Raw genomic sequence first — 19,235 nt, 5'->3', positions numbered from 1 at the left:
TAACACACCTGATTCATGATCGGGATCGTTATCAGGCTTCTGCAAAGCTTGCTGATTAGCTGATCATTAGATTCAGCTGTGCTGAAGGACGGAGACATGGAAAACAGGCTGGATAGGGGCTCTGGAGGACCCAACATGGAGACCCCTGCTTTAAACAATTCCTCAAAGCTGAAAACATGGACCAACATTCCCCAGGCCGTAATGTTTTTCGCATTTAGCCTATGTTTTCCCAATATTTTTGAATAACATCAATACGCTAAAATGACTTTGTATTGCGTTCAAACAACGTAGCCCAGTCAAAACTGTTTACTATAGGAAGTTCCACCCTTCCATATATAATAACATGGCAAATGTAAAACATTTGACTCACATGGAAAACCAAAACTGTACATTGCCTACTTACTGATGGATTTCACATGTATGTGGTTTGTAGAAATGTTTTTCCAGTGAATACATTGGCATGGTCAAACATTGTCTTTGCTAAATATTAAGCAAATGGTGCTTGAAAAACAAAGACCTTTAAGGAATTGCTGCGAGCATATGAGCATTATTGTTTTGGCAGAAAGGCCATCTTGGCTTTGGTCATACAGCCTCCAGCACGAGCTTAGTAACATGGCGTCATGCAGAGCCGGCGCCAACCTCGGTTAGCCATTATTAAAATAAAAACATTAAGCAAGGGCAAATATTTACCAAATATTTGACCATTTTCAATTTGTCCCATCATGCTATTTCCAACCGGATTAGCGGGGATGTTCTGGCCTTGTGCTGCTTCAATTCCCTCTCCAATCCCTACATGTCATCTTGGCGTCACTCCAGCATGCCACTTGATAACAAAAACATACAACACAGCCAAAGGAGACTTAGCAAAATCTTCTTTAACTTTGGATGTGCAACAACAACAAGCTGCTGTTTTGGAATGAAGACAACATTTTCACTTATTAGTCATTAAGGAAGTGTTTTAGGTTCCTATAATGGAAGGTATGGATGGATTCATTTGACATTAGCAAGATGGACACAATTTTGTTATGTTGTAGCCTATTGTGGCGTGGTGGGTGCCTTTAAATTGTAAAAGACGATACATAATTCAACCGCTGTACTGTTTGTGGAGAGTTAACTTGTTTGTTTTCATCGCATATTGCATGTTTCCACTGTCAGGTCACATGAGATAACAATAGCAGCGCTCTGAATCATGAAACGCTGCTATATTTGGACAGCATTAACCTGCCGTATTAAGCTTGATAAAGGCGGGGCTGGCCATGAACAGCGACAGGGGCCATTACAAGATGAACCCCGCCCACACAGACCAAAATAATTGCGTATTGGATGGAAATAGAGTGGTGTGACAACAATGCTTTTAAGACTACAGAATATGTTCAGAATCCAAGGATCATTTCTCAGGTCAAAATAACCGAGAGTCATTCAGAGATTTATGGCAAATGATCCAAATCCAATGTCCCGAGACGCAACATGTCAGAATGTGTGCCAAAATTAAAAATAAATCCGTGAGTTCAGCAAAGTTGACTGCAATCGGTCGTGGCTGCAAGCCAGAGTTGAAAATGTAGGCCACAGGACAAAGTAGGCATCATTGTGCAGAAAAGAACGTTGCTGCTGTTTTATGCAAGAAGCCACAAGGCTGATTAATTTGAAATCCCCAGACTTGCCTACCTGGATGATGAATATTTACGTTTGCTGATACGACTTATGAAGAATTTCAGTAGCCGGAAATATTAGCAGTAAAAAACTAAAATGTTTGAGTCTGCAACTGGAGCTACTAACTAACTGCCAGTTTCTCACGGAATCAACCTCAAAACAAAACCAGTGAATGGTTCAGGTCCCAAATACTTATCGGATCTCCTGACCCATTACAAAACATTGCAGACATCTTGGAGGTCGGCTGATTTGGGATTACTGGCTGTTCCCAGAGTCGAAACTAAACACGCTTAAGCTGCCTTCAGCTTCCATGCTGCTTAGACGCAGAGCTAATTGCGACCGGAGAGTAGCGTAGCATTGGGAGAGCTCGGCAGCATTTCAGCTGCCACACTGACATGGTCAGTAGAGTTACTTGTCACTAACATTGGAGGTGTCTATAAGACTTAAAGCACCTGGTCAACATTTACGATCACAAATCGTTATTTGTGTGAATGCAGTAGACACCAAGTTGGGCCAATCTTTGAAAGGATGGATTGTGATGTGAAATGATAAATGCCAATCAGGATGTGACCCCGAGGTTATGCTGTTGCTTGACACAAATAGAGGAGCAGCTGGTTCTGTTGAGCGTTCGTTTAACGTAATTCCTAAGTCATTCACAACAGTATAAATGACGAGAAGTTTACAATATATATTCCAGATATCTAGCTTCTCCTGTTTCTTCTTCAACTATTACTATTCCTTATTCTTCTTTATGCTTTCCAGTAGGGATGCACGATAATACTATTTTCAACGGATACCGATAAACGAATTATTTAGAAAGTGCCGATGTCGATAACCGAAAAGTAAGCCGATAATTGTTTGCAAAATTAACTTAAATACAAATGTACTTTCGAGTCCTCCCTATAAGTCGAATGATTACAAACTTGACCACATGTACTCAGCAATCTTCCACTCAACACTGTGTTCCAACTGTGCATTGCATTTGCATTTTTAGGGTTGGAACATCCATGGAACTATGGGCGTGAAAACCAAATAAAAAGAGTGGGTGATGAGAGGATTTTATTGATATCTCTGCTTCAAAGACAAACACTAACTCATTTTGTGGAGACACAATAAAGAAAGCCCACACTGGTGACTGCCATGTCACCATGATGCACCGTCTGTCAATATGAGGTCATCATGACATCACAAATATGCAACACAACCGTAGGAGAGGGGAGGGGTTGAAGATTTGGGCACAACTTGAGCCACAAATACAACGGATGGATATCAAATTGGTCTATAACTGCCAATAATTATCGGCAGAGTTCTTTATTATCTGTTTTATCTGTTTGACGTCAAATTCGTCGATAACTGCCGATAATTATCGGCCACCGATATTATCGTGCATCCCTAATTTCCAGAAGTCTGTTATGCACCATGTTATTCCTCACTGGTCAGTTTTCGGACAACGACAGACATCTAGATTGGTGGAGGAGACTCGCAATTATCAGTGGAGATATTGCCGTATGTCGTGTGGTGATCATTCAATTACAACGCACATTGTAATAACATTAAGAACACAGATGCCAATTTTTTCCTTCCACATTTAAAAGTCGTTTTGTGTACAGCAAAGTGTAATTTTGACTACGTCGTCTCAGTTCCTCAAGGCTTGAAATAAGCACTTTCGCTTCACAATTTGCAGGTTAAGATTTGAATTTTGCGCCTCATTTAAACACACTGAATAACAAAACTACGTCAAAAATGAATACAACAAAATAAAATTGCTTCACAAAATTAGAAAGTTGCTCCTCAAATGAAGTACCGGTAATTGATTCACAAAAGTGAATGGCAGCGAGTGTGAATGGCAGCGAGTAAATATAGAACGTTTCAACTCAAACATTACAAAACTGAACATGTGATATACGCGTACCACCCCCACTGCCCTAACACACACATACACATGGATGCATGGAACATACATGAACAAGAACACAGTCACTAAGGCTTTCGTATCTCTTGAGGTTTTCTCCATCACATGCTTGCATATTGGCTTATGGGTGTTGGGGGGGATTTGGTCACCGGTGATTAACAAGTTCTCCCTTTTGTTAGCCTGCATTCCTTGCAATGGCGTATTATGTCGCTGGGAGGGTGGGGGAAGGACGTACAGAAGGGCAGGATGGGGGTTGGTTATGATGAGATGACCCACTGATGATTATTTTGCCCACATAGCCCTCCCTACAGGGAGATATGGGGGATGGTCGCTTTATACATGACATCAAAACAAACAAATGTCATGACATGTTAGGACTTTACAGCTTACGTAAGCAACCCTGCTGGGGGGAATGATCACAGCGGCGAAGTCGAGTTGTTCCACATGCTCCAAAAAACATGGCTGGCCCCGTCTCGTTGCAGCTGTATGGCGAACATGAGTGTGCTATGTCGCCACATTCACCTATCATTAGCCTAATAGCTGCCATTTAAATCAATAATAAATAAATTAAAAAAAACAAAAAACGGAGCGTTTGCTAAAAATTATGTTTTTCTTGATGCATTTTTAAATTCTAAGACATCCAGGTTATAATTATCTGCAAAAGTACAATCAAATCAACTAGACACTTTTTTGTTTGATGAATTTGTTGTTTTTTCTTGTCTGAACGTTCGCTTATGACTTGGGAAATGCTACTAGGCTAATATGGGTTTAAATTACATTGACGCAGGCCATATTTAACTTGTTCAATATGTCGCAGAAGTTCATGAGTATGCGCTATTTATTTTTTTTTATTGGAAATGTGCATAATTAATTGTCCATATCTATGGCTATCTCCAGGTGTGCTGAAAGGAGGTGGAGAAAAACTAAACTTTCAATACATTATGAAATTTTACGTGAACAACTTAAATCCTACAATAAAACAGTCAAACAGGCAAGAATATCTTATTTCTCAAATTTAATCGCAGTTCATTCAAAAGATCCTAAATTTCTTTTCTCCACTTTCGATCTTTTAACCAATCCTGATTTTAAAAAGCCATCACAGACTCCATCAAACACTCTCTGTGATGGCTTTGCAGACCACTTCAGAAGTAAAATTGATGGCATTAGGTCCAGTCTTTTAGTTGATCAAAATATAATTTTTAATAAATATGGACAGTCACTTTTACCTGAGGAAACACTGGAAAGTTTTACCCTGGTTGATGCAAGGACACTTGGTCGAGTTTTCTCCCAGGTCAACCCAACAACCTGCCTTTTAGATCCGATTCCCACATCACTTTTTAAGACATTTTATGGATTTTTTGAGGAACAGATTTTAACTATAGTCAATTGCTCTCTTCAGACGGGTGTCTTTCCTGCCGCCTTTAAAACGGCGGTGGTGAAGCCCCTTCTGAAGAAAAGCAATTTGGACCCCAGCAGTTTTAATAGTTATCGACCTATATCCAACTTACCCTTTTTAAGTAAGATTTTAGAAAAAATTGTTTTTATTCAATTGAATTCATTTTTAGATACAAATAATATTTTAGAGAAATATCAGTCTGGTTTTAGGATGAACCACAGTACCGAGACTGCCCTTTTAAAGATTTTAAATGATATCAGGTGTAATGAAGATATGAAAAAGCTTACAGTCTTGGTGCTACTGGATTTAAGTGCTGCCTTTGACACAGTAGATCACCACACTTTATTAAACAGACTTAGAAGCCTGGTGGGCATCTCTGGTACAGTTTTTAACTGGTTTTATTCCTATCTCACACACCGATATTTCTTTGTAAGTATGGATACATGTTCCTCTGAAACCCATGAAATTAAATGGGGGGTTCCCCAAGGCTCAATCTTAGGCCCATTACTTTTTAATCTTTATATGCTTCCCCTTGGGGAAGTCATCAGGAGACACGCCGTCAACTTCCACAGTTACGCTGATGATACACAGCTGTATATCGCCGTGTCACCTGATGACATGGGGCCTATTGATACCCTTTTAAATTGTATTTTAGATATTAAGTCATGGATGGCAGAAAATTTCCTGCAGCTCAACCAGGACAAAACAGAGGTTTTAGTCATCGGTCCTGAAGGTCAGAGAGAGAAACTTTTACCTAAACTACAAGATTTTAAACCCACACAATGTGTAAAGAATTTGGGCGTCCTTTTTGACTCTGAGCTAACTTTTAATCCTCATATTAAAAATGTAGCCAAGATCGGTTTTTACCATCTTAAGAATATTGCCAGAGTCCGCCCGTTTCTCTCACAGGCCAACACGGAGGTGCTGATGCATGCTTTTATTTCTTGTCGTTTAGATTATTGTAATTCCCTGCTCTCTGGTCTTCCCAAAAAGAATATTTCAGTCCTACAGCTCCTTCAGAACTCAGCTGCACGTGTGCTGACGGGGACCGGAGGGCGGGAGCACATTACACCAGTTTTAAAATCGCTGCATTGGCTCCCCGTGCGTTTCAGGATTGATTTTAAGGTGCTTTTATTAGTTTTTAAATGTCTTAACGGTCTTGGCCCATCTTATTTATCTGACTTGCTTTTACCCTATTACCCCTCGCGGCCTCTGAGGTCTTCTGGCAGCGGCCTTTTAACTATTCCAAAGGTGAGGACCAAGACACATGGTGAAGCTGCCTTTAGCCACTATGGTCCTCACCTATGGAATGGCCTGCCAGAGAGCATCAGGTCTGCAGAGAATATTTATGTTTATAAGAGGAGGCTTAAGACTTACTTTTTTAGTTTGACCTTTTTTTTATTTTTATTTTATTTTATTTTATTTTATTTTATTTTATTTTATTTTATTTTATTTTATTTTATTTTATTTATTATTATTTTTATTTTTTTTATCCCCTTTTATTTATTTAATTTTTAATCTATATTGTCTTGTAGCTTTGTTTTTATTTATTTATTTTTTCTATCGTGTTTAACCGTTTTCTTTTAGTGTTTAAATGTTTTTATTTGGTAGTTATAAAATTTTTAGCTCCAGTGTTTTCTCATGGGGGAGCCTCCACAGTGAGAGGGATGCTTGGTCTTCATCCATCTCACTGTGGATGAACTCCTCCTGGGTGCCTTTCCTTACAGGGTACATCTGTGCCCCGCCATGTTGTGGTTTTCATGTGTTTGTTGGGTTTTGGGTGTGTCTGTGGGTACGATCATGGGGATGGGGGGGCTTTTTCTTTCTTTTCTTTTATTGCATTATGGATGTCCAGCACTTTGAGTTGCATTTTAAATGTATGAAAGGTGCTATATAAATAAAGTTCATTGATTGATTGATTGATTGACTTACATAATGTGTGCGTAACACTACGTTTGCCATCGTTCTATTAATGGAATGCATTTATAAGTAATATAATGCACTACCATGTTCTCCCCGTGCCCGCGTGGGTCTTCTCCGGGTACTCCGGTCTCCTCCCACATTCCAAAGACATGCATGGCAGGTTAATTGGGCGCTCCGAATTGTCCCTAGGTGTGCGTGTGAGTGTGGATGGTTGTTCGTCTCTGTGTGCCCTGCGATTGGTTGGCAACCAGTCCAGGGTGTCCCCCGCCTACTGCCCAGAGCCAGCTGAGATAGGCGCCAGCAGCCCCCGCGACCCTTGTGAGGAATAAGCGGTCAAGAAAATGGATGGATGGATGGATAATGCACTACCTTACGGATACATATTAAAACGCCTATGCAGTATCTTATTTTCAAATGACTTGGTCAGAACCATCATAAAGCCCAAGGCGGGTCACAATACTGCCTATGGGTTAAATATTTATACCTTTTATCTATCTACCCAACTGTGGGGTTATTACATGTTTAATCCATTTTAGTTGTTTTTTTTTTGTTTTTTAGCTAGATCAAAATCCATCCATCCATCCATTTTCTTGACCGCTTATTCCCATCCATCCATTTTCTTGACCCCTTATTCCTCACAAGGGTCGCGGGGGGTGCTGGCTCCTATCTCAGCTGGCTCTGGGCAGTAGGCGGGGGACGCCCAGGACTGGTTGCCAGCCAATCGCAGGGCACTAGATCAAAATCCCTCTATCCAATATATATTATTTGATGTATTCACACACTGGGTTATAAAATGTTCTACCCAGTAGTATCTGGCATTGACTTGGAAGATGGTTTGTCTTGCTTTGGAATTACATCGACAGACTTCCATTCACTCAAGTTAAGTCTCCTCACCTGGCCAGTCCAGTCTCCGTGAGGGCACACATTACCACTGAGAGAATTTATCCTCTAGGGAAGATAAATTCATGATTTTGTGAACGCTAACTCGCATTGTTTGTGTTTCGTTACTGATTGAAGTAGTGTGGTATCGTTAGGGCCCGTTGGTAAGTTGGGCTAACAATGTAGCTAGCCATTTAGTCATTATCATTGAAACACACAAACACTGATACAGATATTAATCTGTTTGTTTGTTTGCTTGTTTGCTTGTTTGTTTGTTTGTTTGTTTGTTTGTTTGTTTGTTTGTTTGTCTCGGCCATTCACTGATGCACTTAATGAAACTTGTTCACAATATCTATTGTCATTTTAGTTTTGAACTTGCTAGCTGGTTTGGTTTGGTTTGGTTTGGTTTGTTAGCTTACTGGCTAATTTGCCACCTAGTCATCTTGCTAGATAGCCAGGTAATTAGCCAGTTTAAGGATGACTCCAGGCAAATTCAACCTGGGAACATAGTTTCCTAATATAAAGTTAGCGCAATTTATATGTATGTGTCAGGGATGCCAGCTTGTACCGTGTGAATCTATGTTAGTAAAACCTTACATAATTATCACACACCAGTGTGTTTTCCTGTAAATTTATATGGCCTGCCACAATAGCTGTCAATACCACCTGTGCACCATTGCTGTGGGAAAAGACATAGGTACACATGAAATAATTTAAATTTATAAAATATTTTTGTTCATCTGTAATACAGTAATGCAATGTGTTAGCATATGTGGAAAAACCTCATTTCCAAAGGACAAAGTAGGTTACTAATTATTAAATAATGTGATTTAGTCAAGCAGAAGGCCTTGCAACATGGTATCTGTTATTGTTTTATGCCACCGGTAAGGTCTTCATTCTCAATAATGGTATCAATATCACAGCGGCACATAGGACATTGTATCAAGTAAACACTTAATATTAAAATACAGCATGCATCGGGAAGAATGGCAGTTATGCTGTGGTGGTCATGTGACCATGGGTTTAAAGCAAGGAGGGGGTGACGGGGAGTGGGGTACTTCTGAGAAAGTTAGGAAAGCCCTCATTGGCTTACTTGTGTCATCCTGGATCTCATCAGGACCTTGGCGGTGGAGCAACACCACCAGAAACAGAAGTACTGATCCATCTTGTCTGATTGGGTTGTGTAAAAAGGTTGGGCAAATCAGGTCACAAATCTACCACCGCTGACTCTGCATGTTGTAAATATACCAAATGAAAAGCAGTCCAAACCAGATTAACTTCAACCAGACCAAAAATATCAGGTTGCAGTCAGGAACTACTTCGAACAAGTGATGTGTGTAACAGCAAACCCTGACAAGCAAGCCATCTGTCACATTGGATAATGACACACATTAGTCAGCAAAATGGATTTTAGAACTCTTCAATCTTTGTTTCCCTTTAATCCTAATCTGTCAGCCATATCACACTTGCTGGGAAAACCATAAACAACAAAGAGCGTAGCCTACTTTGTACAAACAATTGATCCATCAAAGCCAAACTGTTTAGAATATCTTCTCATTCAGCTAACGCCTAAAAAGTGAGTAGATTAGAGAATATAATCAGATATTATTCATCCCACCAGGGGAGCATTATATTTTTATAGCAGCAAAGTGTAATGTAGTATGAAGAATTAACCCTCTTGGAGAGTGACTACAGAAAAAAATGTATCTGGATCAACAATGCCTGAGGTGGTAGGAGGTAATAACTTGACAAACGTCAGATTGATAAAGTGAATAACTCAAAAGAGTTCTCCACAATCTCAATCTGTGACTGCTCCGCGGTGATTTTCTCGCAAAGGCGGGACACTCAGTTCAATACTTCGAGCCGATTGGTCGATGCGGCAACTGGTGCACGCCGACCAAACTTTTGCTTTGACCAATCACGGCAACGGAAGAAAACATCATCAACGTTGTCGTCGTAAAAAAAGAACAACAAAAAAACACAAAAAAAACACAGACACACCCCCACACCCCCACACACCATCTTTACCAGCTAAAAATGCACGAAGTGCCTGTCGCTGTTCTTTCAAAAAGGAAACTGTGGGTAATCTTGCGAGAACAGAATTAATTGCAGCGGTCATGCAATCGTCCAAAAGTGTCGCTATGTTTGGTCTCTTTGTTTCCCCTGGCCTCTGCGCTTTTTGTTTTAATCACAGGCGCATATTCCGCCCCCCAAAGACACTGTCGCTTTGTGATTGGTCTGAACCACCAGTGGTTCGACTCAGAGAAAATCAGCGGGCTCGCTTTTGTCAAAACTGGACTAAAAGTACAGGGGCGGCGTGTGTTGGTTGTGTTCACCTTGGGTCCCAAATGATAGCGACGGCCCTTGAACTCAAAATCTCTCTGCACCAGATATCTTGCCTTCAAGAGAGACAGAATTGGTACACTAGCGCTAGTCTTGCAGTCAATTCTGGCATTCAAAATAGATATCTGGTAATCGTCAGTTTACAAGTCTATTTAAGTTCCTGGCAGGCATCCCAGAACCAGCAATGCATAAACAAACAAGCATTGAAATAGTATGAAAGGAGCACCGGAAAAGATATCTATCTGTTAACCAGCGCAACCATGTGCGCTGCCATTTTGGATAGCATTAGCGCTACAGTACACAGCTGTGCCTCATTAATAAATGACAAAATGGCGATCAACCAACAAGACACGAGTGAACTGAACTCAAAAAGTCACACTGAAGACACACATATATATGTGCAATAAGTGAATATGCGGGAAGTAGAGGCTGTTACAAAAAAACAACAACAACAAAAAAAAACGGTTTTTGTTTGTTTTTTGAGGGCGAGTTAGGCATCTACTGAGTCCTAATGACGAACCCACTACACAGTTCCCACTAGGGATGGGAATCAAAAACCGGTTCTTGTTAGGAACCGGCTCCCAGTGTTTCAATTCCTTGGCATCGAATCCCGTTTTTGCTAACGATTCCCTTATTGTTTCCGTGTGGGACAATGACGTCACGTCACCACGCACGCAACATTTCCGTGTGCGACGAACAACGAACATGTCGCCACGCTCAAAAGTTTGTTGACATCTTCCAAGAAAAGCTAACAGGGCAACTTAACAATAATTGCAAATTGGATGACTTAAATGCAACACTCGCTACTGTCTTCCAAACATTCTAACTCTGCTCATTGGCAGCTCACGGGAGTCACACACCAGTCTACTGGCTGCGTCTGTTATGACTGAGGCAGGGAGGAGTTTATGAGTGCTCATTTCATACGAGTGTTGAATTGTTACTGGAGTTGGACATTATTGTCACAAATTTGTCTTTCCTTTTTTTCTGGGGACCCCGTGGCATCCCATTGAGGAGTCCTGGAATGTGGACCTCTTAAAACTTCACTGTTAGATTTGTAAGGCTGTTTTACTTTTAAACATGTCACTTGTTTACAGATACAACTAAGACCTAAAAAAGTGGATGCTAATCTAAGTTATTCACCTTTAAAAAAATATAAAAAATCCAACACTTTCCAATTCAAATGGCAGCTTGCTGCTGCTGCTGCTGCTGCTGATGATGATGATGATGCTTGTGCTGGGTTCATCCTAGGTTGCGTTGTACGCTTTAATGCGTTAACCCTCCTCCCTCCATCCCCCACCAAACACCCCAGCTATTCCTTCTTGAGCCTGGTCGAGAAGTGCCAGTCCATTATAGCTCCTGACAACAAACAAAATGGCCGACAGGCTGGATAATGCCAGCTTAACTGCTGAGGCTTTGTTCAAAACCGCGCAGGATACATACAGAAGAATCACCATCTTGTTTTGAAAACAACAGGCATATTTTCAAGCGTTTAGATGTTTTTATAACAACAGCGATCGCGACAGACCCAGCAGATGACACGCACCCACCGCCCCCTCCTCCTCCTCGGAGTGTCTGCACTGCGATGCCTCTGACAACCGAGATTTAGTGTGTTTACATACAACAAATTATGGCTGACCGCAAAGGCAGCCCAAAGCGACGAAGCCCTCAAGTGGAGCTGCTTGCTTAACGAAAGCGTCCTTGAGCTCGTTAATTACTTAGCAAGCGTGTACAGGAAGTAGGCTAATGCATTTAGACAAGAGGACTCGTCTACGTGTCTAATAAGACATTTTGACCTATCGTTATGGAAAAACCCATAATCAATAATACAGTCAGACGAAGCTGAATATGTCCATATGTTGATGGAGAGGAAACCTAAAGAAGATTATGAAAAATTAAAAATGAAGACCCTGGTTTCTGTTCAGAGGACTTTCAAAGGCAACGTATACGTGTACTCGAGTTCGTATCGAAGGATCTTCTATCCTGCCCGCCTCTGTCTTGCCCCAAACAGCAGTCTCCTTAAACAAACATTGCTCTGCCTCCATTTCATAAATTCTTTAAACGTCAAAAGTTCCTGTGAATTATTCATCCGTGGAGAGCAGCCGACGGCCGCATTGCAGCTTTTCTCTCCGGAAGATCATTGCCTGAAATAACGCCTTTGCGATTGGTAGACCGGAGAGCGTACGCACTCGTCAGTTGGCGTGCGACGCGCACGCGCTCGCCGACTTTTAATGGTTGCCCTTCATCCTCGCCCTCGAATCGCTTGACGTCACCGCCGGGCATAGACATGCTGTCTCAATTAAATATTGAGAGCTACTTCCCCCCCGCGATGAAATCATCGGAATAAGGCGGTGGCTGCTTGCGCTTGTCATCACAACAACTCCGATCAACTGGAAGATGTTGGCCAACAAACACACCCAGCATCAGAACAAAAAACAAAGCAAACAAACGATTGTTTATCCGTTGTATTTGGTATCTTGCCTAGCCTAACTTAGCTCAATAAATAGAATCAGTGGTATAGCAATTCCATAGTTGTCAATACTGCATATACAACACAATGGGGAACCGCACAAATTCTATTTTTAGACCGCTCATTGACGAGCCATGCAAATAGTGCTTGTTTTGTTCTCGTTTATCTCCGGAAAAACAACGTGCCGAGTAAGTACAACTGTTATGGTACTTGCAGAAACCACTCGAGACACTACAACCGTCCACATATGAAGTATGTATTCTTTATTTGTTTCCCGAAGCCAAAAATTCAGAGTCATAAATGTGAACGGGGATCAACTTATGTGGACGTCCAAAAGAGCAGTTTAACGCCAACGAAGTGAAGCCTTTCACCTTAATATGGAGTAAACATTTTGTTGGGGGGCATGCATGCCTGCTTCGAGATGACAATCCTGCCCTTGCCGGCCACCGCTGTCCTGAAGAAGTAAGCGATTGTCTTTATTTCCATGTATTTTTTTGTTTTGCGTTTGGCACTACCCCGACTGCCGGACGACAATAATGAATGACGAGGAAAAATGCCGTTGCCAAATTTATCCACAGGGTCTTTTCTGAATTAAGGAAACAGGTTTATAAGTGGGAAGGATATAATAATTGAAAGAATTGACGTATAGCAGTGTTGTTGGTTGTGCACAAGAGACACACGCACACACACGTTACACAAACACACAAAAAAGCAATCAAAATCTACCCGCAACAACTATCAAAGACGTAAGACAACCAGATATGACAGACAAGGCATATGGTGGGAAAAGAAGAATAGCTTGTTGAAACTGGAGAATATCAATGTCGGTTGCGGAGGATCGAGGGGGAGAAAACAATCTTTACCTGTGGCTCAGGTTGGCTCTTTTCCTCGTCTGTTTCAGACCTCTACACATAAGCCATCTCTTCAATTGAACATTAGTATGTTCTTTGACGTCTATACCAGTGAATTTGGCACCAGGGATATCAGTCTCGGACAGAATTAGTAGATTTTGCGCAGTAGGCATCTCGCTAGAAGACTGTTTACATCCATTTAACATGCCGAGTTTGACCCTTCTTGCTAGACTCATGAATATTAATTAAGCGTGGTGACGTGTATCGTGAGGTTCCCCATTATCTCACATTTTCTATGCAAATTGCTCGTTAGCATTCTGCTTGGATTTCTATTGCAACCCATTTAGCGAGCAAGCTTGTGGGGCATAACTGACATTTGCTCTCAGATGGTTGCTGCCAAGGTCTTGCACCAGTTTTGCCATATTCTTGTCTGCATTTTGTTTTGAATTCTATTGAAACCCACTCAGGCAAGAGGCCAACTTTTGAGCTCAGCTGGTTGCTGCCAAGTAGCAAATGGTCTCCCATTGTCTTGCTAGCTACGTGTTTACATCGTTTTGATTGTTTTCGAAACCCTTTAAGAAGTAGACTAAAAAGCTGTACATCTTCTTGATTACTTTGTTTCAGTTTTTTGCAACCCTTTTGCAGTAATCTAGTTCCTGTCCTGTCCCTTGTCCTGTTTTTGTGCGCTTTTTCAAAATCTATAGAGATACGTCAATGCAGAAAACACAATCGATTCAGCTACTGACATTGTCGCATCGTTGGGACGAACGTACCAGAGAAGAAGTTCTTGGCTCGCAGGTAGCTGACGCTTAGTCGCAGGATGGACAGTTTGTCCAGACTGGCTGTGACCTCCTCAGGAAACGGCAGGAGGCTGGCCAGCCTCTCCAGTTCTCCATTAAGGCGATCCCGGTGCCGCTTGGACGGATTGGACTTTGCCCCCTCATTAGGCGGCTGTTTCACCCTACCAGATGGGACAAAACTATTATTAATTATACTAGCACACTTTCTTTTTTGTTGCCATGTTTTCGAATGTGCATTACTTTTCAGTACTTTATGCTAAATTGTTGGTTTGACTTTGAGTAGACATCTTTGAATAGAAAAGTATGTATGTTTAGCGCTTGTAATTGGTAGAATATTGCCCAATAATTAACATATAATAATTTCTCATTCCGTATTGGGAAGGTTACACACTGCATAACAATGACCATTAATGGGTGATTGTGGTTGTAATTTGCCAAATTGACAGTTGGTTTTGATATTTTTATTATTTGGTTTGCTTTTGGAGACAAGATTAAAGTTCACCAAAATATTAGAACGTGATGTCATTCCCCATTTTATGCTCCCAATTTTAATGCACCACACACACACACTTGTATATACACTGGGTGGGGCCACATTCACGGTGTAAGTGTAGAGCTCGCCAGTCGGCGAGCTGGCGGACTCAGTAACAGGGTTAGGTGTCACTAGCAATGTTGCCGGTAACGCGTACGCGTTACTCAAAAAAGTTGCTTTCTAAAGTAACTAATAGTCTAACGCGTTACTTTATTCTACAAAGTAGTCTGATTAAAGTTACTGTCCAGAGAATCAATGCGTTACTCCACATTTTCATGAAGAAGGCAAACTATCTCACTGTTGTAACAGTCACAAACAACTACTGCTAACTACGAAGATGAGGCAGAAGTCATTGATCACCACACTGAATTCAGCCATGGTCTGGTCATGAATGGTTTGCACATTCAAAACAAAAGTGATGATACTTTTACTACTAGTTTTATTAACCAACAGGCACACAACACAACAAAAAAAGTGTGCATTATGGACCATAAAAGTGGTAAAAAAAATAATTTATTTCCATCCTCAACTGGTCCGTGAAGCATTATGGGATGAGGTCGTCTCCGCCCTCTCGCCAGGGGGAGTGACGTCAGACAAGTTACGTTTTCAGTAGGGGTGGAACAAAAAAACGATTGACCGAACCATCGTTCGTCAAGGGGAGCTAAACGACCGTATCGGTTGCGAGTGAGGCTTTATGGTTTTCATAACAATAGCAAGAGTTCTGCGCCATGCTCTACTTGTTTTGTTTACATTTCAGTAGCATCACCATTCAAGCTACTTCCGTGTTTCCGTGCTCGCGACACGGCGCGCGCGCGCGCAACGAGTGACAACATACAAATGGAGACAGTTAGCAGAAGCCGGTGCCGTACATCTCGGTATTTCCCATGGCTATCGAGTCCTCTCGGTGCACTTGTATGTCCCGGGCCGGCGTTGGTACTGCGCGCGAGCCAAAAAGAATAACTCCCGTGACGATCCAATGCATGGATTCAAACGACACAGGTATGTCCCACAGCCAACACACCAGCTAAGCTAAAAGCACACTGCAAGTATCTCATTTCTCAGTTTGTGGCTCCCTGTCAATGTCTACAACTAGCATGAGCAGCAGATCGGAGAACTGAGACGTGCCCGCGATTACGACAGCCCAAAAAACTAAATATAAACAGTAGTGATTCTGTGGTCATCATCGTGTCTCAGATTAAAAAAACAAAAAAAGATGTCATACATTAACCAAAAATGAAAGTGATGACAAAAGAAAAAACAATTGTTAAATACAAAAATTGGGGGGGGTGGGGGGGGGGCTTGTTTGGGTGGGGTGGAGGTATGGGTGGGTGGGGGGTTGGGGGTCGGGGTGTGTTCGGGGGTTTGGGGGCCGGGGGTGGTGGGGCCTGGGTCATGGTGGGTGGCGGGTTTGGGTGGGGTGCGGGGGGGTCATGGGGGCTGGGGACCGGTGGGGCGCTGTGGGGGCCCGCTGGGCCTCGTTCTGCGGCCTTGGGCTCGGGGGTGTGGGCCGGGGCTGGGGCGGGGGTGTTCCGGGCGTCTGGGTCGGCTCGCCGACCGGTGTCCGCTCGGGTGGCTTGGGGGTGGCCTTGGTGCTGCCGCGGCCTGGGGATTTTGGGGAGGGGGGCGGTGCTCGCTTTGCTGGACCGCGGTTGACGGCTTCTTTCTTTGGTGGTGGTCCTTATGCATGCCAGATCCGTCGCACCAGCATCTACTGAAACTCAACAGAAGTAGCCTCTCCCTCCCACAGCCCCTTGAATCAGTGGGTGCTGGTGTCTGTGGATCTCACTTTGCTTTATCTATCCTTCCCTCCTTCCTCTCTTTAGTTTTTCCTCTGGTCACTTGAGATCTCAATTTATTGGAAGTTTGAGGTTTCTGGGGTTGGCATAAGACTCTGGTTTTGTAACCACGCAGGAGGGGTTTTGTTGGTGCTGGATTTCACTTTGATGGATTGGATGTACTGGCTTCTATGGATCTCACTCTGCCTTATCGATCCTTCCCTCCTTCCTCTCTTTAGTTTTTCCTCTGGTCTCTTGAGATCTCGCTAAATTTGCTGGAATTTAGAGGCTTCCGGGGTTGGCGTAAGACTTTGATTTTGTAATCATGGGGAAGGCAGGAAGTGTTTGGTCGGTGCTGGATTTCACTTTGATTTATCTTTCTTTTCTCTTTATTTTTTTCTGACCTTTTCTCTGGTCTCCTGACCATTTAAACCTCACGACTCTGGCAAGATTCTGAAGTACCTGGTTAAGGCGAAGGGTAATGGGATATTTATAAGGCTTTAGGTGAATTAATGAGTATAAATTTATACGTATTTGCACGCACACGCACGCACGCACGCGCACGCACGCACGCACGCACGCAAACGCACGCACACACACACAAAAAAAAAAAAAAAAAAAAGAGCAATGATGATAAGACGTTGAATCGGTAAGACTACCGAATGAACAATTCTGAGCTCTTTAAAAAAAAATAAAAAAAAATAACGTGATGTCATTATGATGCAGTACAATTGAACACCATTGTAGCACATTGATGGAATTACAAATGTATGGTAGGAGACGACTGCAATGTATGCCCTGCATCCACCAATCAATATCAATCAAAAGTGAACATTGCTATAAGGTATTTGTAATTCAGTATTAGATGAATGTTTCAATTGGGCCTAAATATGTATTCCTCTATAAAAAATCAATATACTGTTTAAAATGACTGGAACGAAAATATTTAGATGGCACATTAAATGAAATATCATACTACATAATTGCTATAAAGAACAGACATTGTCCCTTACAAAAATACGCAAACAAGATTATTTTTTTTTTCTTCCTTTCAAAAAAAAAAAGTTCCTTTATCATTTTTATCAGTGACCATGAGATGTGTTTAGACTGCATCTGTGATGGATGTCAGCATACTTGGCCTGCTTTGCTCTGCTGGCCTTTTATCTTCATGCTTGTTTTATTTGTTTTCAACTGACACGTCACGTCGCATATGCTCACTAAAGTGGATGTATTCAACAGCCGAGAACGTTTCCAAAAGCAGAAAAACATATTGTATTCACCAATATAGTCAACTTCCCTTTTTTTTTTTTGCTACTTCATGGTCATGAATTGTATATGCGTCGTCAATTATTTTTATTAGTTGAAAATGCTGCAGGGGAAAACACAAAATCTGCAAGCCATACAAATATTTTACTTTACTTTAAAATGCATGTATTGTTTTAATGTTACATAAAACATCGTGCGTGTTTTTTCAATAATTTAAATAACGATAATCTTCAAAAGGGCGTACGGGAACACATTCGACCGAACGAATTTAAGCAGCCTGAATAAAGCAATCTAAAGAGTAAAATGTACATTGTTCGTTTCCATGTATTTGAAGCAATGTGTTAAAATTGTGCGCGGATTTATTTATTTTTCCATGGCATGTTTGTTTTGAAGGTCAAAATCCGGCCTTGGAAATGGCAGGCCTGCAATATAATCCTCAAGCATTAAAGCAGCCTGGTGCACAACATTGACTGTAAAGCTCGTGTAAACAAACAACACTTTCGATATAAATTGAAAAATATTCTTTACAGTATGTTGTTAATGTTTTTTCTCCCGTTTTAAGTTAGAAAATTGCATATTTGAAAGGTGTGAAATTGCATATTGGTGACTTATGTGATATTTTTTCTGTTCAAAAAATATTTTCCACTAGTATTTTAATTAACGTATGCAGTAAATATAATAAGGAAAAAATAAAATAAAATCGAATTAATTACTTACGCTCTCTGTACCGGTTTTCTCCTCTTGCGTCCTGCATACATGACGCTGCTGCTTATGTAAGCCTGATGAGCCGCAAACACTCTGCGCCTCTTTGGGCTACATGGACGACCAGCGCAAATATTCCGCTTTTATTCCAACAAATCAACGCTATAAAAACATGTTATATTGAAATAAAAAAAAGAATCGAAGGAAACCGCAGGCGTGGCGGTCGAAGAGAGCTCCCAATTGGACGGATTTCCCCTCTTTTAAAATGCAGCAAAATGCTCCATGAAGGTCGGGATAATCCACAATAGTTGTCCCATTTGGATAGATGCACTTGTTCCAGCACGCACGCTCAACTTGTCACGTCCACGCTCGGCCACGGCTGTCACAAAAGATGCGCCAGGTACACGCACGCGCGCTGCATCCTAGTTAAAGATGGCAAAAAACAAACAAACAAAAAAACTTAGACCAAAAAAAAAAAAAAAAAAAAAAGAAAAAAAAACGGTCGCAAATATGAAAACAATGTTATACACGAACATGGGCGCCGTGCTGCTGCGAAATTATCGGCCCGGATGCAAGCGGCAGTGGAAGCAAGGGGGAGGGGCCGGCGTGGAGGTCCGCGGGGGCGCGCATTCCACCGGCGGGTACGCCCGGCACAGATTGACGACGAGCGCGTGATCTCGTTCGCTTACTGCATGGGAAACTATAAATGCCCGCACGCGCGCATGCACGAGGGAGAATC

General features: G+C 41.8%; 1 protein-coding gene across 1 annotated transcript in view; it reads right to left on the bottom strand.

Moving 5' to 3' along the window:
- The window catches only part of LOC144030196 (aryl hydrocarbon receptor-like), a 48,770-nt gene extending 29,586 nt beyond the window's left edge, over nucleotides 1-19,184 (bottom strand). The window contains exons 1-2 of the mRNA XM_077536273.1: nucleotides 18,512-19,184; nucleotides 14,195-14,382 (exon numbers count right to left, since the gene is read on the bottom strand). Coding sequence (XP_077392399.1) covers nucleotides 14,195-14,382; nucleotides 18,512-18,552 — 229 coding nt within the window. The 5' untranslated portion in view covers nucleotides 18,553-19,184. The remainder of the gene's footprint in view (nucleotides 1-14,194; nucleotides 14,383-18,511) is intronic.
- Nucleotides 19,185-19,235: the final 51 nt, after the last annotated feature.

The sequence above is a fragment of the Festucalex cinctus genome, chromosome 11, assembly GCF_051991245.1.
Source record: "Festucalex cinctus isolate MCC-2025b chromosome 11, RoL_Fcin_1.0, whole genome shotgun sequence".
Lineage (NCBI taxonomy): Eukaryota > Metazoa > Chordata > Actinopteri > Syngnathiformes > Syngnathidae > Festucalex > Festucalex cinctus.
Note: the sequence above shows the minus strand (reverse complement) of the source record. Positions and strands in the feature narration are given on the sequence as shown.